The 24,888-nt window shown below is 41.5% G+C and overlaps 3 protein-coding genes across 22 annotated transcripts in view; 1 reads left to right on the forward strand and 2 right to left on the reverse strand.

The window, feature by feature from the left end:
* STRN3 (striatin 3) overlaps positions 1 to 830 on the reverse strand; it is a 58,490-nt gene extending 57,660 nt beyond the window's left edge. For 2 of the 5 annotated variants that reach the window (XM_030240587.2, XM_030240589.2), the window contains exon 1: positions 448 to 829. In XM_030240587.2, the coding sequence (XP_030096447.1) occupies positions 448 to 768 (321 nt within the window). In that variant the 5' untranslated portion in view covers positions 769 to 829. Of the gene's footprint in view, positions 1 to 447 lie in introns of all 5 variants that reach the window. The other 3 variants (XM_030240586.2, XM_050974755.1, XM_030240588.2) reach the window with 3 other exon arrangements.
* AP4S1 (adaptor related protein complex 4 subunit sigma 1) lies at positions 146 to 23,833 on the forward strand. 9 transcript variants are annotated; one of them, XM_050974764.1, is made up of 7 exons: positions 146 to 301; positions 6,293 to 6,439; positions 8,076 to 8,275; positions 9,623 to 9,709; positions 10,367 to 10,435; positions 13,516 to 13,652; positions 22,651 to 23,833. In XM_050974764.1, the coding sequence occupies exons 3-7, from the start codon at positions 8,138 to 8,140 to the stop codon at positions 22,715 to 22,717; spliced, it is 498 nt and encodes a 165-aa protein (XP_050830721.1). In that variant the 5' UTR covers positions 146 to 301; positions 6,293 to 6,439; positions 8,076 to 8,137; the 3' UTR covers positions 22,718 to 23,833. The 9 variants fall into 9 exon arrangements, with proteins under 9 accessions (XP_050830721.1, XP_050830715.1, XP_050830716.1 ...); XM_050974758.1 differs by lacking the exon at positions 146 to 301 and adding an exon at positions 956 to 1,062; XM_050974759.1 differs by lacking the exons at positions 146 to 301; positions 22,651 to 23,833 and adding exons at positions 956 to 1,062; positions 21,816 to 22,593.
* The window catches only part of HECTD1 (HECT domain E3 ubiquitin protein ligase 1), a 58,757-nt gene continuing 57,683 nt past the window's right edge, over positions 23,815 to 24,888 (reverse strand). For all 8 annotated transcript variants that reach the window (XM_030240585.2, XM_030240580.2, XM_030240579.2 and 5 more), the window contains one exon: positions 23,815 to 24,768. In XM_030240585.2, the coding sequence (XP_030096445.2) occupies positions 24,631 to 24,768 (138 nt within the window). In that variant the 3' untranslated portion in view covers positions 23,815 to 24,630. The remainder of the gene's footprint in view (positions 24,769 to 24,888) is intronic.

Below are 24,888 nucleotides of genomic sequence, written 5' to 3' on the forward strand. Positions count from 1 at the left end.
GAGCCCCGGAGTCATTGTGCTGCGGGAGCCGACCGCAGCTGTCAAGGCGCAGCGCAGCTCGCCCCGCCGGCGGGGAGGAGGGGGAGGAGGGTCACAGGCCAGCGCCGCGGCAGCGCCCGCCCGCCCTTCCCCGGCCGCGCTGCGAGCCCCGCTCCGCGGCTCCGGGCGAGCGGCCTGCGGGGCCGGGGCCGCTCCGGAGCCGGGCGGGCGCCATGCTACAAACCAAAATGGCTGCCCCGGGGAAGGAGCCCGGCTCGGGCCTCCACCGGTACCGCCGCTCCGCCCGCAGGATCTCCCCCAGGTACCGTCTCCGGGCCACGGCAACCGGCTCGGCCTCGGGGGCCCCGCGGATCCCGCTCGCCCAGGCAGCGCTGCCCCCGCACGCCGCGCGCGGCCCGGCCCCCCGAGCCGGCCGGGCCAGTCCTAGATCGCCCTGGCCCCCCGTACCTGGAGCTCGGCCCGCTCCACCTCCCAGTGCGCCCTTTCCATCTCGAAGCGAGCCCACTCGTGCTGGATGTAGTGCAGGATCCCCGGGATGGTGTAGTGCTGGGGCCGGGACAGCTCGGCGGGGCCCGCCGCCTCCTGACCGGCCGGGGCCGCGGGGCCCTGGGGCTGTGGCTGTTGCCCTCCTCCTCCGCCGGCTCCAACCCCCACGCAGCCCCCACCGGACTGCAGGTTCATGTTCCCACCCGCCTGCGGCGGCGGCTGCTGTGGTCTCGGGGCGGCCGCCATCCCACCGCCTCCTCCGGCTCCTGGGTGCTCGTCCATTGTCTGCGGGGAGCCCTCCTCCTCGTCCCGCGGCGGGGGCCAGGAGCAGGGGCCGGGGAGGGGGCGAGCGGCGCTGGCTGGGGCGGGGAGGAGGGGGCGGGCCGGGCGGGGGGGTTGCGCCGAGCGGATCCGGGTGTCAGCGCAGCGCGGAGCCGCCGCCAGCCGCCATTACAGCCCCGCGGCCCTCCCACCCTCCCACCCGGCCGGGCGGGGAGCGAGCGGCGCCTGCCGGGAAACCGCGGCCTGGCCTCCGCCGCCGCCTCCCGCGGCCCCACGCGCCTGCGCGGGAGGGAGGTGAGCGCCGGCCGGGGGGAGCGGGACGGGCCCGGGGCTGGCCGTGGCTTCCTGCGGCGGGTCGGCCTCGCCCCCGCCGGGGCCGGCCCTGGGCCGGGCGGTGTCGGGGCTGGCGGCGAGGGGCCTGGCCAGGCTGTTCCCCTCTGCCCCGGGTGACAGTCGGAAGTGGCGGCGAGGCTCGGTTCGCTCCGCTACTCGGGAGTGCCGAGCGCCTGGAAGAGTCGGCGGGAATGCGGCCCGGCCGGGGCCTGCGTCCTAAAGCGACGCGCAGCCAGCGCAGCGCGGGTCCAGCACTTCAGTTTTTGAGACTCTGCGCGATTTAATGGTGCGCTGAGTTTGCCCTACAAGGAGGTGGTTTAGAATAGATACATTAAATTTATGGTATGTTTCTGGAAGCTGGCTAATCTTTGGTCATCTTCATGATACCTCGGTTGTGATATGTGTAATGTATTCCCCCCTTGAGGAAAAGAGTGCACCATGTTCGCTATTCAAAACTCTTCCACGTGAGGATGGTTTTGCAAGAAATTACTGGTCTATTTTATCTGGCTCAGTTTTATCAGTGATAGCAATGCAGTGTTGGAGGCTGTAGTTTGAATATGGTGAAATTGCCTCAATTGCAAAATACTACTCTGAAATGTAATACTTAAAAGTTATCGTCACAGCTTATTTCTAATGATCCATAGGTCACCCGTTTTAAGTAAGGTAGGTCTTTGGTTTTGCCTCTCTACAAAATTTTTACATGCTGTACTCATTGACTATATGGGTAGTTTCCTAAGAAAGGTCAATTCTGACAGACCTGGAATTCTGTTAATTACTGGAAAAAAATACTGTTTGTCTCAGTCCTGGTGTTTCCTTTCTTTACCAATCTGTCCTGAGGTATGTATCGATGCTTCAGTTAGTTCATCCAGTCCTTCCTTTCTTCTCCATTAAATCATTTCCTACTAAAATGCCATTGTCCCTTCTTCCTGATTCCATACTCATTAGGCAGTCTAAATCCAGCTCCTTTCCACCTCAGCTGATTTCTTTTTATTGTCTACTGACAGTTACCTAATCATTATTAAAAACTGAGTCTTAGCTCATAACTAGTTTAACCTTTTGTTTAGCTGCAGTTGTTCAGGACATTCCTCGTTCCTGAGTATAGGGGAGTTATTGCAGTTTAATTCCGTTACTATATTCAGCCAGCATTTTGACAACAGCAAAGGAAAATGTTTTTATTCTTTCCTTCCTCTCTTGACTTCCCTAGATATTAAGGTGGCTTTTTAAAAAAATCCCTGTCCTGAAATTGAATAGAGTGTTTTATTTTAAAGCTACAGAGACATACTTGTTTCATCTTTTTGATGAATTGTTATGGGCACGGTAATAAACTAGACTGCAAAAATTTCTTTTATTGGTAAATTTAAAATAGTACGTGGTTTTATTAAAACCTTGTCCACTGACAACAAAAGTAGGAAGACCAAGGGTTCTGATTATGTGTGTGGTCTTCATTTCCTACATGGTTTTGTGCAATAAAACCATGGGAAGCTCAATAAAAAAATATATAAGATACTTGTTTCTTTTACTACACCTCCTTGTGCTTCTTGCCTCTATCATTTGACCATTTAAAAAATTTCATTAATGCTTTACTTCCAGTTTAACCCATTTTGTTCTACACTTGGTGAAGGGCATGGAGGGGAAGGCATATGGGTATGCCAGGCCTGTTCAGCCTGGAGGAGTCTGAGGGGACACCTCATTGCAGTCAACAATTTCCTTGTGAGGGGAAGAGGAGGGGCAGGCACTGGTCTCTCTGGTACGCAGTGACAGGACCTGAGGGACCCGAGAGAGTGGCCTGAAGCTGTGCCAGGGGAGGCTTAGGTGGGATATCAGGAAAAGGGTGGGATATCACTCACAGGGTGGCTGGGCACCAGAGCAGGCTCCCCAGGGCAGTGGTCACAGCGCTAAGCTGGGTGAGTGACAGAGTTCAAGAAGCTTTTGGACAATACTCTCGGGCACAGGATGTGACTCAGGATTTTCTGTGCAGGGCCAGGAGCTGGACTCAGTGATCTTTGTCGGTCACTTCTAACTCAGAATATTCTATGATTCTGCATTTCTTATACACATAAAGTGCCATTAGATCTCTGCATCCAGAAAATCAACTTGTTTAGAGTTGGACAGGGAAGTACATTATTTCCCTATAGTCCTAGCTAACATTTATTTTTAATTCTTGGTGAAGCAGTTCTGAAAATATGTAGTCATGCCATTTCTTCTTTGTGAGATTTTATCTCTTACGTTCTAGCTAAGACCCCTAGAATGTTGCAAACCTTTCTTGGACTGAAATAACTAAAATACTTCTAAATCTGTAGACATTGACTGGAGTGGTTTTCATTTGAGAGACTCATATCTAATTTGAATTGCAGCTGCACTGCAAGAACAATTCAAACTTAGGTTGTGTTTCTTTTTTTATAATTTATGTGTCAGATTATGTATAAATATTGGTGGATAATAATAATAATAATGGTGAAGTCTGTGACAAACTCAATTCAGTGCTTGTATCTATACCAGAGGAATAATTAAAATTATATTTAACATATGCTTTATATTACTGCATGTAGAATCAGCTGGGTTGGCCTCATGGGAGACTTAAGATCTATTTACTGCAGAACAGGTATTGCAGGCTTTGCCTCTCTGTGAGGTCTCAGCTGTTATCTGAAAAGGAGTGTCACTCAAACAGGGACAAGTTACTTCGAGGTGTCTCATGTGGTTATGCAGCCTGCAGAGCTGACATGTCCTGGAAGCAGCTCCTGAGCCATGTCAGCCTGGCGGTGTGAGTCACACAGGCCAATCATGATATGAATTTTCTCTCATAGATACTTATCTGCAAGAGATACTTTAATGAGGGTGAGAGAGATCTAACACACTCTAACAGCTCATATTTAAATCTCAGTAGAAAAACTGTATGTCATCTGCATGCATGCCAAATTATCCTTACAGAAGATGTATTTTGTAAGGGAAGTAAAGGAGAGTGCTACTTAGTCTCTCCAGAAGGTAATTTCTTTTGAAGGAAAGTTTGCAGTTTCCAGACTTGTTTCATCTTCCCCAAGCGACCCCTTCTGAAGTTTTTATTAATAGGGAGTCTTCATTCCATGATAGAGTTCCATAGGTGTTTTGTAGATTGGGTATGCAGGACATGCAAGGAAGGATATACCATAGGCTGTTCTGGACAAAATTTCTAATGCATGCCTGACTGGGATGGAGAGAGTTGGACTTGACAGTCCATCAGGATCTCGATAGTCTCTTCCAGTCCTTGGTTTCTAAGCGCATTTGTGATGCAGATAGTTGTCCAGTGACCTGGAATGAGAGAGCCTATTCATTTCTGACAAACAGCCTTCAGATAGTAATGTCTTTTCATTACTAAAATGAGCAAAATAATGGCAGAGATATGAAAGGCTTGCATCTTGTCACCAGTTCCCTTGAAGCATTTGATTCTGCATGCATAAAAGCATCGTAATATCTGTGTGTGTGCATGGGTACACGCAGACGTGTGCGTGAGAATGCTCAGAAAAGCATGTAAGACTTGTACCAGAGGAAAGGTAGCTGGCTTTTAAGTAGAGTACTGATTATTGATCATAAAAGGTAGCTTCTCAAATACAAAGAAGTTCATGAAACGGGGTTTTTTTACCCATCAACATACACAGATATGCTTTTTGTTTGTTTATTATACTTCACTGGTTTTTGTACATCCTATATATGCAAAACTAATTTTAACGTGTTTTCTGTATCTGAAAGCCAAGATGAAAAGAGAAGAAATAAATTTTGTTTGTTAGAAACAAATCTCAGTAATTTCACTTTTTGTCAAAATTGTACAAGCAGATGCTTTTACTACTACAAGTTATTTTTTTCAGAAATAGTTCTAAAGGAAATAAAGAAACCCTTTAAGATGTTTTTAACACTAGCATTATTCTCAAAGTCAACTATGCTTGCATACTTTTTTGTAAATTTTTACAAAGTTATTATTTGAACTTGTTAGTTTATTCCTCTTTTTCTGCACAAAACTACATGCTTGTGCTGCCATTTATATGAACAAAATTTCTGGTTAAAATCTTGAAGCCTATCTTTGAGGCTGGTGGGAAAACAGAGAAATGGCTACAGAAAGAGTGGACCTCTTTTCTACAGATTCAAAAGTTGTTGATTATGTTTTCCAATCCTATGAATAATAATTGTCTCATAAATTACAGATAACACTTTTGAGTGCTGCTATGGTTCTACCTCTGTTACAACCTTATTAGATTTTTTCTTCTTTTAATCTATTCTGGTAAGAGCATTTGTGCAGATTCTAAAAAAAAACAATCTGGTCTTAATATTTTCATCTGTAAAACAATCCAGGCCATTCATAAGGATACATGCAGATAAAATAGTCATAACATCAGAAAGGGATTAACCATGTACAAAGATTAGGTTAATAAAGGAGTAATTAGGATTAGGGGCCAATCCTGCAATAGGATCATACATATGAATTTGTCATATGTTTTGCTGTTATGTATTGCTTAACAGTAACTCAAAAGTACAACAGCTCTGTCAGTGCTCCTGGGGTAGTTGTACTGTTCTGCCTGTCCTCCTTTTCTCAAGCCCTTAGTACCATTTATGACTAAATTATTTAAATATCTTGGATCAAAACAGAGAACCATTAATTCTTGTTTCAGCAGTGCTGAACACAAAGGTGAAGTGTAAAACTCAGATGAAAAAAGAAAAGCTGTTTATGCCATTGTTATTATCTGTTTAGCATGGACAGACATCTTTGTCAGTCTCCTGTGTCTGAGCTTGTTTAAAACTATGGGCAGCATTTCTTAGATTGTTTCTCTTTCATGCCACAGCTCCTTCTTAAGCAGCTTTAAAGTTTCACGTTCCTTCTATCATGAGGTTGGCTCTTGCTAGGGGGCTTTGTTCTGAGTTGGAAGGAGTTGTTCATTCTTGTCCTTCTTGGAAGGTTTTTATCAAAAACTGACTACATCATCTTAGTATTTCAACTTTATGCGTTAAAATATTAAGACATCTTATGGCAACTCTAACTTCAGAGTAGAATGTGGGGGGAAAAAAGAGCCATATGCTAAACACAGCAAAGATTGTAGATGGTAGTCTCCCATTCAGTCATCAATGTCAGTCTACTTGCCTCCAGCAGTGAAGATCCCATCATACTTTTCTATCTGGGCCCCTTTTTTTAATCTTCATCTTAATGACCTGGTTCATTCTTTCTCAGAGCCAAAGTGTGCTGATTCAGAAGCCCTGGGTGCAGTGCACAAGCCACGTGCACTGTGGCAGCAGCAGCCACCAGCACCCGCGACTCTGCTGTCAGAGCGACGCAGCAGGAGTGCGTTCCTGGAGAGGTTTCACCTGCCTGGAGGAGGTGAGAAAGCTCTGAGACTGTCAAGACTCCTAAGAGATTGTGTTATCTTGAGGACTGATCCTGAACTATGTGTCACTCAACTACGAATGAATTCTCAGTATCAAGTCAAATCAGTAAAGATACATTTGAAATTACATATGGAAATCTAAACTTCTTTGTAAATAGAGTAAACCACAGTACACTGAGGAAAAAAAAGTCACTTTCTTGTGATGGTAAAGAGATGGCTTTTCAGAAAACAGAAGTACGCAATAATTAATGTCAGCACAATACGCTGGGACTTGTTGCATCACTGTCATGAAAGATTTGTCACCCATGGATGGTGTATAGCCAGTTTATTCAAGTTGCTAGTAATATGATGCAGCACCTATGGAGCTTGCCTTGTATTTTCTCCTCTGTTGTTTTTTTGTATTAAGATACACTGTTCTTACTGAAAGAGCTACACTGTATGTAGATTGTGGATTTGTGATAGGTTTTTTCTGTTTAAACTTTGTCACAGAAACTGTGAGACATAAGATGCACCAGGTAAGGACCAACTCTTCAAAACTGGAAAAAAAGGAATCATTTTTCAGTAGCTGTTGTGTTTCCAGTGCACAAACCTCAAGATTATTTGGGCCAGTAAATCTGGGATGCAAATAGAAAGCCAGATGGAAAACATTACAGTGATTGTTCTCAGGCGTTAAAGAAAATAACCCAGATCTTCTATTTCAAAAAAATTACATTTGCAGCTTACTCTATTTTCATGCTTTTCAAAACATCAGAGATGTCAATTGTTTAGCAAGCAGATTCTGACATATGCTGTGCTCTTTTTAATGCTCTTTTTCATTGTATGTTGCATGTGGTATATTTATATTTTATAGCTATATTTCATTGGTGTTGGGCGGATCAATATTTATTTATATTGAGATAAAGCTCTTTTGAGTAAGTATTGTGAAGCAATTTCTCTTTAGCTATTGAAGATCCACACTTAGTTTTCATTAAGTGCAGAATTTATCTTTTGCATCAGGGTGGGAAATCAGACAGAAGACAGATTTCAATAGCTCCTAGTCCAGCTCAAGAAGTATATTGATACTGCAGATACCCAAATATTTAGGAGTCTCTCATTCTACATTAAAAAAATGATCATATGTTGTGGCCCATGCATTTCCCTTTGCCATCTCTCCATTCAATTTGATATGGCAATGGTATGAATGTAATTGTTAAATACAAGTCGGGGAGGGGGAAAAGTGCTTATGGGCCAATTTTGCTCTTAGGAACTGTATTAGTGTGGTTTGGTATGGGGCAAATTTCTGATGTTTGCAAACCAGTTAGCATGCAGGAAGAAAATGGTGACTAGATTTATGGTTATGAAGAAGTAATTGTTTAGTCCTCCAATTTCCCAAATCCTATAAAAAAATTAATTTGATTGAAATGAGAAAATTTCAAATGTGAAAGCTGTTATTTATTAGATAGTTTATTAATAGTCGTGTGGGGAATAAAGGGAGTTTTTCCATGGGACGTGTGCAAAAGATTTGAGGGGTTTTTTCAGTGTTGTATGTTTTGGCAAGAAACTCAGTCATAAATATATGCATACCTGGGGTTGATAGCTTTTACGAAGTCTTTATTCCTATGTATTACTACTACTTTTTTCTACTCCCAGAAATACTTCTCCTGACTCCTGCATCCAAAATTGAAATCTACCACTCAATCAACAAAAAAGAAATGATAAAATTTTTTCTGATGGTTAACAAACAAGGTCAAACAAGACTGTCCAGGTATTATGAACATGTAGAAATTCATAAACGGACAGTGCTGGAAGCTGAAGTAATCAAAAACTGTCTCTCCCGTTCAAAGGATGAGGTAGGTTTTGTAGGTTTTATTTCATCCACATCTCACACCTTTCCTATTGATAACTCTGAAACCTGTCTAGTGCAGGGCATTATCTCATTTGTACCCACGATATAAAAGATTGAGTTTCTAGATTGTGGGTTCAGTCAGTGGAACTGTGATTCTGTATTGAATAAATATGTTTTTCTAAGGCTTACAGATATTTTGGAGTTGAGTGTATCGCTGTCATGAGGATTCCTCTTCTTTTTTGCAGAAGCTCAGAAGTCATGAAAAACTCGTTTTTATTACTGTTTTTACTGGTTTTACTGAGATATTACAGTTTTGCCAGAAGGTAGAGGGCAGAGTACTGACAGCTCCAAGTTTAAACTTAGGGTAGAGGATTATTATGAAAACATTATCTAAAGCACAGGGCACTTTGGAAAAACAAATGTTTAGGCCTCTATTAGACCTCTTTATTAAAAAGAAGTGTTTACCTGTTCTGCAAGAAAGTCAGAAAACAGAAGTTGAAAAAATTTTTGGATGAAAGTTGAGATTTTCATTGCTCTCTTTAATTAAATCTGTGGTTCTTTAATAAAACCACCAAATTTTTGTACATTGTCTTGAATTAGAGGAGAAATATGGGACTCAGACAGTGAATGAAGTTTATTGCTTCTTTACTTTTTGTTAATGATGTGTGTTCTTGCACAGCACTCCTCACATACTTCATTCTAGGAAACCTCAATCAAAATAGCAGTTCTTAAAAGTCCCTTAGTTCGCAGCTTTGATAGCGGCCAAAGAGAGGAACGTCTTCGTGCTGCCCCTGCCAGGGCATTTCCGAGCGCAGGCTCCAGCGCCGGAGCTGCCGCTGCCATTTCGGGCACCGAGCGAAATGACACTGAGAGAAAAGGCGGCGGCGTCTCCTCTAGCGGCGTGAAACGGCGCCACCTCCTGGCTCCCTCCCGATGGGAAAGACGTTCATTCCCCACTGGGTCTGGAAGTCTAATATTTTTCATTTTTACATAAAAATATTGATACTTTTTTAAATAGGTCTCTTTTTGAAAGGGCTTGCAAATGAAAATGGTGGGAAAGTATTGGGTGCCTTTATAACCACAAACAAGTCACTTCATTCTTCATATTCCAGTTTCTCCATTTAAAAAATGGTAGCATGTTTTCTGCCAGCAGATGAAAAGTGTGGTGAATTTTTTTCAAGTTAAAATTGATGAATCTTGGCAAATCTGTGTTCACTGTGGGTCTTACGAACCTGAAAGCTCAGGTCCTTTCAGCAATGTGTTTTTTACTGTTGTATGCTTAAATGGCAGCTGCTATATTTTGACTCTATATTTGACTTTATATTTGAAGCTATATTTTGCTTCTGCCTAGTGCTCTTTTGTTGAGTATAAGGACTTCAAGCTGGTGTACCGACAGTATGCAGCTCTTTTCATAGTTGTTGGCATCGACCAGACAGAGGTAAGAAACTATATACCCTCTTGCAATGAACATTTATAGTGATTAAGTATCTGAAAGCTGACAAGTACTGCTATTTCATATGTTCAGGTTGCACCTGGAAGCCTTAGTGTTTGCACTGATAACTCAGAAATTAATTCAGAAATTCTCAGAAATTAATTCAGCACTTACTGTTGGAGACCTTAACAGGGCGGTGTGGAAGGTAACTGCTGCCTACCACAGTATCTTCAAGTCAGGGTTATCATGGCAGGCAACTTGAGACTAATTATTTTGGCTTTACTACAGAAATTGTCCAGCAGAGGCTGGCTCTGTGCTACAGCTGGCTGGTGGGGCTTCAGCATGGGTAAGCTTAACTTAGTTAGCTGTGTGTGTCCACAGAGCTGAGCTGGGAGGGGGTGGGACAAAGGCTGCAGTGGGATGGCAGCAGCCTGGGTGAGAGAATCTATTGGTTGTTCAGAGCTGCTCTGTGTGGCCAGCCCAGAGCTTCTGCTCTGAGCACTGCCAAGCTCTCAGCACCTCAGCTGGGGGGTGACTACATGGCCTGAGCAGTGGGCTTACTCTGTTGTCTAGTGCTTTTCATTCACCACAAACTGAATTAACACAAAGAATACTATTACATTTTCTAGATGTGATTTAATATTCAGTTGGTTTTAATTTCAGAATGAGATGGCAGTTTATGAACTGATTCATAATTTTGTGGAAGTTTTGGACAAATACTTCAGCAGAGTGGTGAGTGAGACACTGAATCTGTTACGAAACATTTTTTCTCTTTCAAAACTTTGGTGGAAGTGTCATTTCAGTGACTAAATCAAAGGAGAAAAATATTTCATATTATAGAATTTTGATAAATATTATCACTGTAGGGAAAGGTAATATGACCTGATTTTTCAGAGAAGCAAAAGTATACATGGGTTATAAATTGTCAGACAAGGAATACCAGAAATATTTCTGTTAGAAAAGCATGAGTTTATGAGGTTTCTTTGGGTCATATACTCTTAAATTAGCCATGGGCATTTTATACGTTTAAAAGAAAGAAAGAGGGTTTGCTTTGCAGTTCTTATGCACTTTATAGCATTACATCCCCCAAATGAACTTCATTCATGATTAAGATGATGTAAGCATGAAGCAGGGAACTGACATCACTCTCACAGAACAAGATCAGAGGAATGGAGCAAAAGAAACCTCAAAACCAGTCTGTACTTGTACTCCCCATATTGTTGTCAGGCAACAGTGGATATCTGATAAAACAACTATTATAGAGATAGTAATTTTGTTAAGGATTCAACATCAGACATGGCTCCATTTAAAATGACACTGTTCCTTTTGATAGTGAGATTTTTTTTTTTTGCTTGCTTTTTTTTACAAAGTTTGAAAATGCAGCATTGTAATTCTGGTTAGAACATTTGCTATTTAATATAGGGTTTGTAATAATCTTGTTACAAAAAAAAAAAATTCCTGGAATCATACTTGGGCACAGTTTCAGTTAACTTCTGCTGAAATGTTTTGGATATCCCTCTCAGAAAAGAGGACTGGATAGTTTCTTCTGTAGTCCATGTACTTGAAGGTAGTACTCTGGTAACTGTACATACAAGATATCAGTATGCAGGGTCTCTAACTGCTTTCCTAGTTCTAGTACTGTAGCGGTATGGCAGAGCTCCCTCTGTGAATTCAAGGACGTGCTTGACAAAGTCATCTGCACCCTTCACTGTTTAGATGCTTGGCCAATCTTTTAGGCTGTTATCTCAACTGACGTCGCCCCAGCCCATGGAAACTGCTGGTACTCAGTATATCACACTCTGACTGCACTGAGCTCAGAATTTCTCTTAAAACTGCTGACTGTAGTCCCAATCTAAGCAGCGATAACCAGGAATGGGATGAGATCTCAGCAGCACAGGAATGCACAATAAAATTAAGTCACATCTTATTTGTCTGATTGAGCTGCCGACCACCTCTCAAATTTTATTCAATTAAAGCAGATCAAAAATAGATGTAGTTCTTATACATATAAATGTAGTATATAAATAATCCTTTGACCACACATATAACCCAACCAGTGATAGCTGTTGGAAATTTGCTGAGTTCATCATACCAGAGGGTTTTTTTTTTAATTTTCCATAGCATTTTGGGTTTGAGACAGAGGAACCTTAAAGAGGGGTGCTAAAAGAAATCTCCTGCTATTTGATGGTTCTGGCTTTAATATCGTATAACACAATAAATGGCAGAGCACTAAGACAAGGGCTGTAATTCTAGCTGGGGTTTCTGGCAGTAACCAGAGAGCAAGAAAGTATAAATCTGTACTTTTACAGATTACTGTTTAGGATTTGCAGAATTTTAGCAGAATCCCAAATTATGATGATGGCAATGGAGACAGAACTCTGGGAAAGGAGAGAACATGTGTCCCACTCTAAAAGGACATTTTGTCATCTATTATTTTTAGACTTGAGAGCTTTAAACATTCTCACGTACTCTGTTTTTATCTAATGGAGTTTACAGAGCTTGAATTCAGATATGAGAACAAACATTAATTGAATTAGGGGGAAAGCTTTCAAAGTTGCCTGTGAGATGTAATTCTGAGTCCCCTTCACTTTTATATGGCTGCCCAAGAAAAATTCCGCATACTGGTCAGAATTCCAATGTCTCCAACTACTTTTTAATGCTGAGAAAACTTAAACTGATCAGGCCCTTAAAATGCAATTTCTGTGATGCATTAAAAACTTCTAATTGAAGAATGGCAGAGTCACTCAGCAGAGGCCTGTAGACTAGAACTAGTCCAGTTTAGATAAGCTTTAGACCACAGAAGTAGTAGCAATTTTACCAGTAAAACCTTCTCAGCTTTAGTCTGCCTTAAAACCAGGTTTATACCATGAATGAAAACCACATTATCAAACTAAATTCTCTAGTAGCAGGTAAAGATTCCCTCTTTTAGTAGAGACTGGGGAATCTCCACCCAACTCAGCAAGATCTTTAGTGCTAAGGCTGTGATTAATTCTTTCTAAGTTTAGCTATTTAACTGGGGCACCTAAGTTAGAAATTTGGTCATCCTAAGCTCCCTTTACTGGCAGTGGAGACCAGTGAGTATCTCGAGAAAGTGAGTCATGCCTCAAGTGTGCCTAGTCAACTGGTGAAGATCCCCATCTCTTCTGCTGACTGCAGAGAGACCGCGAGGGCTTCTAACTCATTTTGGTTAAGTGAGTAATGCTGTTTGGGGTAAATCCAAAAATAGAAGGGAAATGATGACTATATGAAGAATTGTGTTCCTGGGGCTGGAGAATGCTTAGCAGTGCTGAGTCCAAAGCTTGGAGTTGCCTTGCCTTTCCTAATATATGCAGCTACTACCACAGCCATAGGTCTATACAGTGTCTATATTTTGCTGTTGAAATTATAAGCAGCAACAACTTGAACTGTGTAAATTTGGCATTAACATCCTGGTTTTGCAGAAGGAGGAAGAGAGAATATAGGGCTGGAACTGCCATGATTAGAGCTGCTGGTTTTCCACCCACTCACTCAAATGGCACTGCCTATATTCAAATTGTTACTTGTAGGTGACCTCAGCGAGGTTTTTAAAGTAAAACATTAGCTTTGATTACAGAGACAGATAACACATGTAAAGCAAAACAATGTTGCAGGAAAGAGCATGTCATTGTCCAGTCCAGAACAGACACCTGAATCACTCTAAAATTTTCTATCGTTATTTGAAGACTTTCTTTATCCTTTGAAGGGATGTGTTATGTTTAATGATTATGAGATGAGATCATCTGAGATAAGAGATCAAACTGTAACTAATGGCTGTCTATCTCTTTTCCTTTCAGAGTGAATTAGATGTATCCTTTTCAGTATCAGAAATCCATTTGTTATCACTTTTTGGTGTATGTTCCAATTCATTCTGTCTTCATTACACTGACTGTCTCTCAAGTCAATGCAGATGTTCACCAGTTTTGCACTTGGAGTAAGTAGCACCATTTTGGCACCTTTCTGAAAGCATAGCTGATGTTCATATGGCTCACCTATTTAAATCCTCCATCATTAAGATAAGCCTGGTTCCATTTAAAGTAAGACACACAGAGCTTGCTTTGAGAGAACTAAATTAATGAAAAGTTAAAGTGACGTGGAACGTTCATGCTTCAGTAGTTTAAGGTTCCACTTTGAGTTACAATAAAATAGGTATTGAAATTACTGTAATAACAACTGAATGTCACAGCAGTCTTGAGCCAAATAGCAGCACTATTTGTAAGATTGTGTTTGCAGTTTGATCTTACTTCGTGAAAGCAAGAAGTGAGTTTTACTTTCTGTATGTTTGGAAGGAGAGAAAAGCGTGGAAGGAGAATTTTTAGGAAACCAGTTTTAACTTTTTTTCCCACTCCGCCCCTTACACTGCTGTATATTCATGCTTATGTTTTGCAGGGTATTAATTAAATATGATTTAAAACTCACCCAAATACAGATACTAAAATACAGTCCTGAACAATTAAACACAAATAGTAAGTAAATAAAACACAATACTGGTAAAAATTAAAGCAGGAGAATGTAGCACACTCTTCCTTCCCAATTCTTCCAATTGCACTGTGTGTAGACTCTGGTCCAGCAGTTCTTATGCTTATATTTGTTGTTGGTTAAATGCAGATCTGCTGGTACAAAGAGTTTCAGTTACACACCTGAAATACAATTGCCATCTTGCAATCAAGTACTGTCAAGTAATTTAGTTTATTTATGAATTACCACTTAGGAAGAACATAGAAAAAGTCTGTAATTTTTCTTGTTATTATTATTTATTGAAAAAGGAAAAAACAAAACAAAAAACAACAGGAAATAATTAATTTCACTTTTGAAAATATTTTAAAGCATATATGAGCTTTGCCAAATTAGAGACTGACCTGACCTATTTAGTAATTAGACATAAGAAGAATCCCCTGTGTTTCCATATAGTGTACTTTGAGCATGCAGTTGCCCGAGTATCTGAGTCATTTGGTACACTGACTACTCTGAACTCTGGTGCTTCTGCTCAGCGATTTCCTACCAAGACCTCTACACCTTGAGCTACTCCCACTAGCCCATTCAATAGCTGAGAAAGGCTGCTGCATATCATGGAATGGTTTGGGCTGCAAGAGACTTGAAAGGTCATCTAGTTCCAACCCCTTTGCCATGGGAAGGGACACCTTCCACTAGACCAGGTTGCTCAGAACTCTGTCCGCTCTGGGTCTTGAACGCCTCCAGAGATAAGACATCTACGACTTCTCTGGGAAACCTGGGGTAGTCCCTCACCACCTTCACAGTAAAGAATTTTTTCCCAATATCTAATCTGCATCTGCTCACCTTCAGTTTGGAGCCATTTCCCCCTTGTCCTGTCATTACCTGCCCTGGTAAAACATCCCTCTCCACCTTTCTTGTAAGGCTCCTCTTCAGATACTGGGAGGCCCCAATTAAGTCACTCCTAAATCATCTCGTTTCTAGGCTGAATAATCCAAATTCTCTCAGTCTTTCCTCAGGAGAGATGTTCCACCTTTCTAATTATCTTGGTGGCCCTCCTCTGGAGTCACTCCAGCAGCTCCATGTCCCTCTTGTGCTAGCACCCCAGAGCTGGTGCAGCACTGCAGTGGGGTCTGAGCAGAGCAGAGCAGAGGGGCAGAATCCCCTCCCTGGCCCTGCTGCCCACACTGCTCTGGATGCAGCCCAGGACACGTTTGGCTCTCTGGGCAGGGAGTGCCCATGGCTGGCTCATGTCCAGCCCCTCATTCACCAGCACCCCCAAGTCCTTCTGGGCAGGGCTGCTCTGGGTCTGTTCATGCCCAGCCTGTGCGGATACCGGGGCTTGCCCCAGCCAAGGTGCAGCACCAGCACCTGGTCTTGTTAAACCTCATGAAGTTCCCATGGTCCCCCTCCTGGAGCTTGTCCAGATCCCTGTGGATGGCATCCTGTCCTCAGTCTGCACTGTTTGGAGAAGTTGCTGCATTAAATACCAACACTAATGTTGGAAACGGGTGCAATGCCATGTATGAATGATTCCTGCAGAAATTCATCTACATGGGTCTGATCTGCATGATGGTATGAATATAAATATTTAGAAAATAGGAGTGTGCATTTCTAACTTACTTGGTCATAGTGGAACAAATACTGGAAAAGTTTGTGTCTGGTACGTCTCTCATTAACACATATGACATATGCATGATGTAGCTTTAGCATTCAGAAGTGCACTTTTTTATGATACATGTTTCAGGAACAACTTTACAATAAGACATTTTACTTCTATATATGTACAAAATAATTCTCCCATTTAGGAAGAGCTTAATGCTTAAGTTGAAAAGCTACCTAAAATAGTCAAAATGAGATACCCTCCCTTATTAAATGTAAAGCAGAGGTGTAACTAAGAGGAAGTGGATTGTTCAGGGCTGTATTTATTTTTGACAAAAGCTTGAATAGCTGACCCGAAGAACAATCTGGGCAGGTGCCTTTAGCTATTATTGCAGTGCAAGAAATAAACCATCAACCTGCCTTTCATAATGTGGAAGAAAATATCCTCACCTGCGATTAAACCCTTGCCTTTGCCAACTGGTCTCACACTAACTCTTGCGCTCAGTGCAGTTAGCTTGGATACAAAATATCTGCTGGAGAAGGTCTGCAACAGTGTATTTACAGTATCTTTGTTTACAGAGTATCTTGCAAAAGACTCTCATAATCTCCTGACTCTGCTGTTATTTTTGTGTACAGATCCATGGGAAGTTTATTTTAAATGTGATAGTGGCTATTTTATATAGCCAGTAGTGTTTACTAACATGAAAAAAATAGCAGGAAATTACATGAACTCAAAACCCATTTAAAATAGACCATAATTACTAAGGCTATTCAGCCTTGCACAGAGCAAAGCCCAGTTAAATCCAAAGGCTGAGCCCATCACACAACTGAGATGTCCCTGGAGCCTACACCAAGCCTGCAGCATGCACACTGGGAACTTGCAGTTCCCAGACATAGTGCATTACCCCAGTATTCCTGGCAATGCAGCTCCAGCAGAGGCAGAACTCCAGCTTTCATTTAGGTCCACACCTGAATTCATCCAGGGCATCCACACTGTAGCTCGTGTCATGGTCTGTCTGGAGTCAGATGTCAGGAAGGGTGCCTTAGGCACAAGGCTGGGTCAGGGAGGGGACTGGGACTGGGTCAGATCTGAATCCTTCCCAAGAGGATTTACACGTCAGTTGGTATGTATGACATAGGCAGGTATGATGCTAAACAATGCATGAACAATTGCACAGTTCTCTCATGTATTCTGCAAAAATGAACACAGATTACCTATTGGCTAAGTACTTGAGAATAGCCAGCTTTTTATAGAGGCTTTCATGTGTGAATTGTGAACCATTTAGCTATTATATGATGTCCATTTTCATTTTGAGAGTCAGTTGCACACTTATGAGTACCCAGGCTGGAATGACATTGGATTGTTTTTGAAATAGCAGTAAGCAGTGCTGTTGGGCCAGCTGAATGAACAAGTACTGAAATTGTCCTTGGGGTGTTATGCCCTAATGTGTTAATAGCACTGGATAAGCCGCACTTTGTCTATAAAATAAGTAGGTGGGGTTCTCTGTAGCTCTAAAACTCCAGCTTGGGTGGTGGAGGAACTACTTTCTTACTATGATGAGGACAAAAGAGACTGTAAAAACACAAGTGTTAGGACAGCAGCTTTATAAGGAACAAAATGCTGGTAAGTATGACAGTTTGTAAAATTACTAAAGATAAATTTTCTATTGCCTGAACTGGTAAAAGCAGTCAAAGACATTATTAACTTCTAGAGAAACAGAAACTTATGCTCCCCTTGTGGGAAGGAAGGGGGTGACAGAGTGCTCTAGGACTGAGCATCTGAAGAATGTTGTCTTGATCCAAAAAAGCCATCACATTTCATTGCAACTAGCTGCTGCTGCTCCTCCTAGGATAGATAAGAAGCTTTGATACAGGGAATACTTCACGTGAATCAACTACTCTTCAGTTCCCAGTGGATAACACTGAGAATACAGTGCATTTAAGGAGGGAGAAAATTGAATGATGAATTTATTCTCTGAATTTATAAGGAGGCGCTTCAGATTGCACCGTAACATAAAATGGAAACTTATAAAGACTAGCTTAAAATCAGCTTAGTTGTTTTAGAATTTCACAGAACTTGAAGGCACCTTTGTCTCCTATTTAATATCAGCATACTCATTTGAGGAAGAAATAGTCAAGAAAGCATTTAATGGGTTTCAGTGCCTTAAACATGCCTGCCATTAGATAGGCTAAAAGTTATTGAAAGTGAACATTGGCAAAGATAAGTCAGAATGTGTGAGTGTGAGTCTAGACCAAAAAAAAGAAGCAACTCCAACTAATCTCTAGTTGAAGATGAATGTACACTATGGAAATCAAGGGTTTGCAGTGCTGTATATTCAGTAGCAAACCATCTGCCCCATATGTACCTGTACTGTGATCTAGAAAGCCTTTGTTTGTGCTCCTGGGTGTGGTCTGTGATCACAAGGTGCACTTCATCATCTTTGAAGTCTGGACACACCATTCAATTACGTGCCTGGAAAACCCTGAGGTCTCTTAAAATGCCCCCATAGGAAGAAGTTATTTATTACATGCAAGTCCTAACTGTGCCTTTCCCCTTCTTTTGTTCCCCTCTTCCCTGCTCAACTGTCAACATACACAATACTTGTGTCACATGTACTTCCTCTTAGTATGCATTGCCATAAAAGCGATAGTAGAATTGCTTGGTAGAAAATTAGTAGAAATTAGAAGAAAAGGGATAGTAGAATAGTACCACTAATGTCTTTAAGAAGGGGAGTCTTTAATTTACCAAAAGCCAGTGTAACAATTAAAATGCCAGTTGTGTAGGTACCATTTACTTCTACTGCTTGGTATACAGCTTGCTGCATCACTGCCAGAAATTGGGAAGCCAAAGCCAGGGGACACTGACCTTTGCCCAGGCTGGTGTGCAGAGATTAACACGTTTTCCTCTGCATTCTTGTTTTAAAAAGTCCTGTTATCCTCTGCCTGGATCTAGTGAAAGTCCCTTAGTGCTCTTTTTGTGTGCAGCCAGGATTCTTACTGGAAGCAGGACCTTAAATGACAGCTCTGGGTGGAGCACATGGCAGTGCAAACACCAAATACAGCCTTTTCCTGTTGCCAGCTGCTCAAACTGGTTTTCTTTGCTTTCAGTTGGGTGTGGATTATGACTTCAGGGCTTTAAACCCTGAGATTTGGGGTCACTTGCCAAACAAGTTAACAGGTGGGGAGGATAAGCCTTGCTAAGGATCAAATACATATCCCTCCCTGGGCAGGGCATTCAGACATGAATGGCAGAGCTGTGTTGGGCAAGATGTAACCATAAAACATAGGTGAAACTTACAGGAAGGGGAAAAGACATAGTGGCTCCCTGTACAATCCAATTGTTTGCCAAGAACACTGTGGTGAAAGGAGGTGGAATGTTAGATTGTGGGTAGAGGTTAAAGAAGGCTTTGGGACCTTCCAAAATGAAGTTGATCTTTCCAGAATGGTATTCATATCCCCATTCAAACTGCAGATGAAATTACTATTTCTGGAATGATGACTGTGAGACTACCATATTAGAGATGGACAGAAGTCAGGCCACTTCTCTGCAATGGAGTAAGCCCATTTGGAAATAACCTAGAAAGGCCTGCAGGGGAATTGACATCTCACTGAACTACTTTGGGTCTGACTGGAACAGCTCCAAGATTCTTTGTGTGGGTACAGTTTTCCTTCGACATGGTATTGGCTCTTCTGGAAATGCAGCAGGGGAATAAACAGTGATGAATAAATGTGATTAAAAATGTGATTTAAATGTTTTCTTGAACGAGATGATGCAGAAAAATAAGATGGGGGTGGCAGGTTGCTGCATCGTCACTGATGCTGGTTGATTAAGTTGTTGGGGTTTTAGATTTTTGGAACTGTTAGAGGAAGAAGAAGGTCTGGACTCTGCCCTGGGAACTGGGGCAGTGTGAATCAGTGGTAGAGTGTAAAAATGAAAAGCCAGGAGGAGTTGGCTTTCGCACTTGCTGAAACCTGAATGGAATGTTTTCTAATTTCCTTAACAGATCCTGAGAGCAGTGCCAGAGGTCAACAAAGCAGCAAAACAGCTGTCTTTCTAAAAATTCTCACATTACTATGATAAAGAAATCCTACTTTCTCAGATTAAAATATTTCTGTAAAGGCTGATTTACTCAATAAGTTTATTACAGCAAGAAATTTGGCTTCAATCTTTAAACTGCCAAGCCAAGTAAAGCTACCATCTGTGTCTCTGGTACCACAGAAATGGTGACTGTTTGAAGTTATAAGGACAGCACTGCTCCTCAGTATCAAAAGGCACAATTTTTATAAACAATGCAGGCCTATGGTCAGATTCAGGAAGAAGTCTGGTATTTTAAAAATTATTTAGAATTAAATTAGGTAGCTAAGTTTAGGTCAGCAAATTAGAAGCTTTGTGATGAACCATGGCCATCCCCAAGACCCTGTTGACAGCTATAGTTTCTCACCTAGCAGTAACTAGTAGAAAAGTTTTTTGGGGACCTGAATTGCGCTACTGCATATACCTAGACATGCTGTGCTCTTGGTCAAGCAGAACACTTTCCACTGGAGCAGTGTTACAATTGCTTCCCCTTCTGCACAAACACACAATAGCCCCAAGTTCAGCCCAGAGCATTCACAGCAAGAAGGAACAAATACATAGATGCCTGGCTCCTGAGCTGTTGTCATTTGCAGTTCAGCACTCACACTGCTCCAGCTCTTTGGCAGAGCAGTATGGCTGACTGCCAAAGTCTGAGCCACTGGCAGCCAGGAGACAGAGCAGCCTTCTTTAATGCCTGAGTTGGGTTCAAAAAATGACTGATATTTATCACAGAGAGCAGAGGAAACTCTTGATGACTTCAAAAACATGATTCTTGCAACTCCACTGATTAGCAGGGAAGTCCACTAACATAAATACAAACACTAAAACAAAACCAGGCTGTCTTCCTGAGTTCAATTCACAGTGTCATAAATAGCAGAATGGGAGAGAAAGCACTCAAGAGACTCATCAAAGTGGGGGGAAAAGTGTTGAGAGATGTATTTAGCAGTTACTGTATGAAGTCTTGCTAGCTCCACTGCAGCAGTCCTCAGTACATGGGCAAGATTTAGAAGGTACAAAATGAAGGCAGTGCAGACCTGTTGTGCTCAGCATAGAAGACATGTGAAGAGCAGCAACAGGTGGAGAGTAAGGCAGATAAAGAGTTATTCATGCTCTGTGTATGTATGTCAGTGAGGCATAACAGATACAGCCAGCAGGTTGCTGTGCTGTGCCCGTTTCCATTTTAGGTTCTGGTGATAAATGGCAACATCCAAGTCTTTTTTTCACCCTTGGCAGTTGTTCAGTGGATGTGCTGGACACTCATGTCTGCATCGATGCCCTCATGTGTCATGACTGCCCACCACTTCATACCCCTGGAGGGCCTGTGTCATCAGGGTTTTTTTCGAGACAGATGCTGTTAGATAAAGTTAAGGAAAAAAGATAGATGTGCCTATGGACAGATGTGCTTATTTATTTACTTTTCCCCTTCTTTATGAGATTTACTACTAGATCAATGATTCAACTTCAGGTATCAGCATAATCCTGTTAAGCTCTGTCCAAGCAGATAAAATACTGTTGGTTCTTCAGGGCAAGGAAATTTTGAGAATCTAGTGCTTAAGAACTTGCTAATTTCCTTAGAGGACTGCAGAATTTTTGCATCTTCACATAGAAGGTTGTGACCCCTTGATAACATTTCATATCCAGACAATATGTGGTGCCTCAGGCAGACAGTAAAATTAACCACCTACATCTAAGTGTAAGTTGACCTGGTTTTTGCCACTATGTATTAGTGCTATATTCCAGGACAGGATACTGCTGGGGCTTCAACTTCTCTAATTCTGACCACTGTGTGATCAGAAAAAAGTGTCAGTTAAACTGTTTCTCTAGCTTTATTGAAATAGTGGTAAATAAACTAGAATAAATGAGGAAATACCAATTTTTGTTAATTTTTATTGAAGACTTAGGAGCCTGATGTTTTTTCTGAATTATCTTCATGTTGTTCAAAATACACTTAACTTGAAACGTTTCTAGATCATGTTCAATTTGGACAGAGTGCACATCATTTTGGATGAAATGGTGCTAAATGGTTGCATTGTGGAAACGAACCGGAACAGAATTCTCGCCCCTCTGTTTGTGCTTGACAAAGTGGCAGAAGGCTAGGAAGATGCAAGAGTAACTAAGGCATCTAACTAGGCATCAACTAAGGTTTTACAAAAGATGGCAAAAGCATCAAGAATGTGCCCATAGCAGTTTTCTGCTGTTGCAAGACTGACTCATGCAACATTGAAATTAGTTGGAAAATATTTTCCATTTCTCTTATACTCTGTGAACCCTATGGGAAAGAGAAACAGCTAAACATGTGGATGCATTCAGATGCAGCTTCACTGACCCAGCAGAAATCTTCCTAGAATGGTCAATAATTAAAAAACATTTTGAGGATTAAAAAATGGAAACTTACCATGACTGACTAGGTATCACTTTGAATTATGCAGTATCATGCCAGACCTAGAAGACAAAAGACATAGAAATAGAAATTCAAACTGAGTTTCAGTTCTTCCCTTAAGCACCAACTTGATTTATTTTCATACAAATTTACTATTAATAATAGTTCTGTGACTTCTATGCCTACTTTTAAACTATATTCATCCTTCATCAAAAAGCTGGTTTCCCTCCCTTTGCTATTCAAGTCATGGACAGAAAAAAAAAAGTACAGATGTATTAAGTATTTCTGCATACTCTGCAAGTTGTAACTGGAATTATTTAGCACTCAAATATTATTAATAAAAGATAATTAAAATCAGAAGTTTAATGCTCTTGTCATGTTGGCTTCATAAATTACACAATCTTTTCTGTTTTGGCACAACAGCGTTTTTTTTTTCCTCTTGTCATGCTGTCTATGCATCAAGATTAAAACTCTCACAGAAGATGTGTAATAGAAGACATGCAAGTGCTCAGGACCAGGTAGGTATCGAGTGAAGTCTCCCTTCTAGAGCAGGAAGCTGCAGCTACGCTGAGTTGCATTCCCAGGCATCCAGCGAGCTGATTCACACTGCACACTGCTCTGTCAGTCAGGGGGCAGTTGGCAATCTCAGCTTACTTCCACTTACCTTTCTAGAACTGTTATCTGCCTCCTTCTTAACCTCCAGTCCAGACCTACATACAACCTGATACTGAATAAGCATATTCTGTGTGAAAGCACACACTGGTCACATAAACACCATGCAGAAACCAGGGTCTAAGGAGCAAAGAGTGTTGTGTCTCAGAATAATCCACAGGGCTTTTACACAGTAACATTTATCGAAATAGGATGATGTTGGGACTGCAGCAGAGTTGCATAAACCTGGACACAGGTGTTTGTCAGAAGCACATCAGGCACAGGAGTGAGCAGGATGGTGGATATTCCCCTCCAATTCTGCATTAGGGAAAATCTAAAAAACAATGCTGTAAAGTCCTACAAACAATGCCATGAAAAGAATCTGGCACCAACTTGATGTGTATGTGCAAGGCAGAATATTTTGGCAAGCCCCTTTCAGCAGTGGCTTGAGAAGAGGTGGTTACCAAAGACAACTGGCACAAAGCAAAACTTATTACATAGCTTCAACTACAATAGCTTTTTCTTTTTTTTTTTTTCTGGTAGCAGCTACTTAAAAATCTTTAAAACTATATATTGCTTTATCTTACTGTAAGCCACTTTTCTTCCACTAAATATCACATGGTAACACCAAAAAAATCCAGTCCAGCTCAAGTAAAGCTCATCAGCTGTATCATCTGACCCAGATTTTATTCCAGTGTAATGAAGAGCTATAGTCTCAGGTCACATGGGCTCACTGAAAAGCACCAAACCTGCCACACACAGCTTATCACTGCCAGTTTATTCTTAAGAACTTCCACTTAACCTGAAAAGATTTGAACATAGAGATTCATTTGGGAGATCTTATGTAGTTCTTTGAAACCTTTAAAAAAGCATGGCACATTGTTCAGAACATGTCCAGAGATTTAGTAAGTACTAATGAAGTATTCAGAAGAGACATTTTTATATGTTGCAAACATTTTAATGATTACTTTTGAGCTTACACATTGGGTGCTTTTTTTTTTTAAACTTCAAACTGCAACAAGTTAAATAAATGTTTATAATGTACAAAGAAAATACAACCGAAAGTAAAACTTGCTTTAAGTGTGCCTTGCACTAGGAACCAGTGTTTTTTAATAGCTTTATTGTTGAGCTGCACAAACACACTTAAGGATTTGATCTTTATAGCAGGGCATTTGAGAAATCAAAATATATTCCCACTTGAAAGAAAAAGAAAAAAAAAATGGTTGTGCATGATTATACGCAAAAACCCACTAAAATACTCCAATAGTGCAGGCACCATTAAAAAAGAAAAGGCTGGAGATGCCCATTAAGTCTAAATTGTAAAGGAAGCAAGTTTCTGACCAGTTAGCTTAAAGCCAGCAAAACAGGGATCAGTGATGGCAAACCGTAGTGTACAGGGTATTAAAAGACAAACTTTACACAATACACTGTTAGAAATTTGTATCAGTGAACACTGAAAATCTGATGATCTGTTCTTTGGAACAGTCAAACAGAAACACCTTAATTTCCAGTTGTGCAAGCCCTTGAAGCATCACACAGTGTTCTGTGCCAATTTCTTGCTGGCTGTGTAGTTACAAGGATTTATTTTGTCATTAGCAGCTAACAAACATTCCACATTTTCCTAAAGCCTCACAGGTGAAAAAAGGCAAGTCTCGTCAGAGCACAGCGTGGAGATCGTATTTTTTGCACACAAACACAAGAGGCTTCGCTAGTATCAAAAACACTTCCATGTCCCAGGCTGCGCTCAGTGGCTCAGTTGAGATGGAAGCCTTTCTCCATGGTAGCAGCTAGCAGACGCTCCCTCATAATCTCCTCGGAAGAATACTCAGGCAACTTTAGGTAATGTACACATGTATTCACAGATGGATAACTTGCATCTGTAGCATCAACCTGAAGAAAAAAAAGAATTTTACTGCAGTTGTTCGCAGCACTCAGCATGGAAGTTAAAAGCTGTAATGTCCTCTAAGTCATGGCACTTGCTGCATACCTAACACCGGTTGTCAAGAAACA

Source organism: Serinus canaria, chromosome 5 (assembly GCF_022539315.1).
Source record: "Serinus canaria isolate serCan28SL12 chromosome 5, serCan2020, whole genome shotgun sequence".
Classification (NCBI taxonomy): Eukaryota; Metazoa; Chordata; class Aves; order Passeriformes; family Fringillidae; genus Serinus; species Serinus canaria.

Excerpts from the sequence above, each read along its gene's own strand:
- AP4S1 (XM_050974764.1), top strand. The coding sequence starts at position 8,138 with ATGATAAAATTTTTTCTGATGGTTAACAAACAAGGTCAAACAAGACTG. Across the intron at positions 10,436-13,515 it reads ACAAATACTTCAGCAGAGTG|AGTGAATTAGATGTATCCTT; the intron begins GTGAGTGAGACA and ends TTTTCCTTTCAG. Across the intron at positions 13,653-22,650 it reads TCACCAGTTTTGCACTTGGA|CGTTTTTTTTTTCCTCTTGT; the intron begins GTAAGTAGCACC and ends TTGGCACAACAG.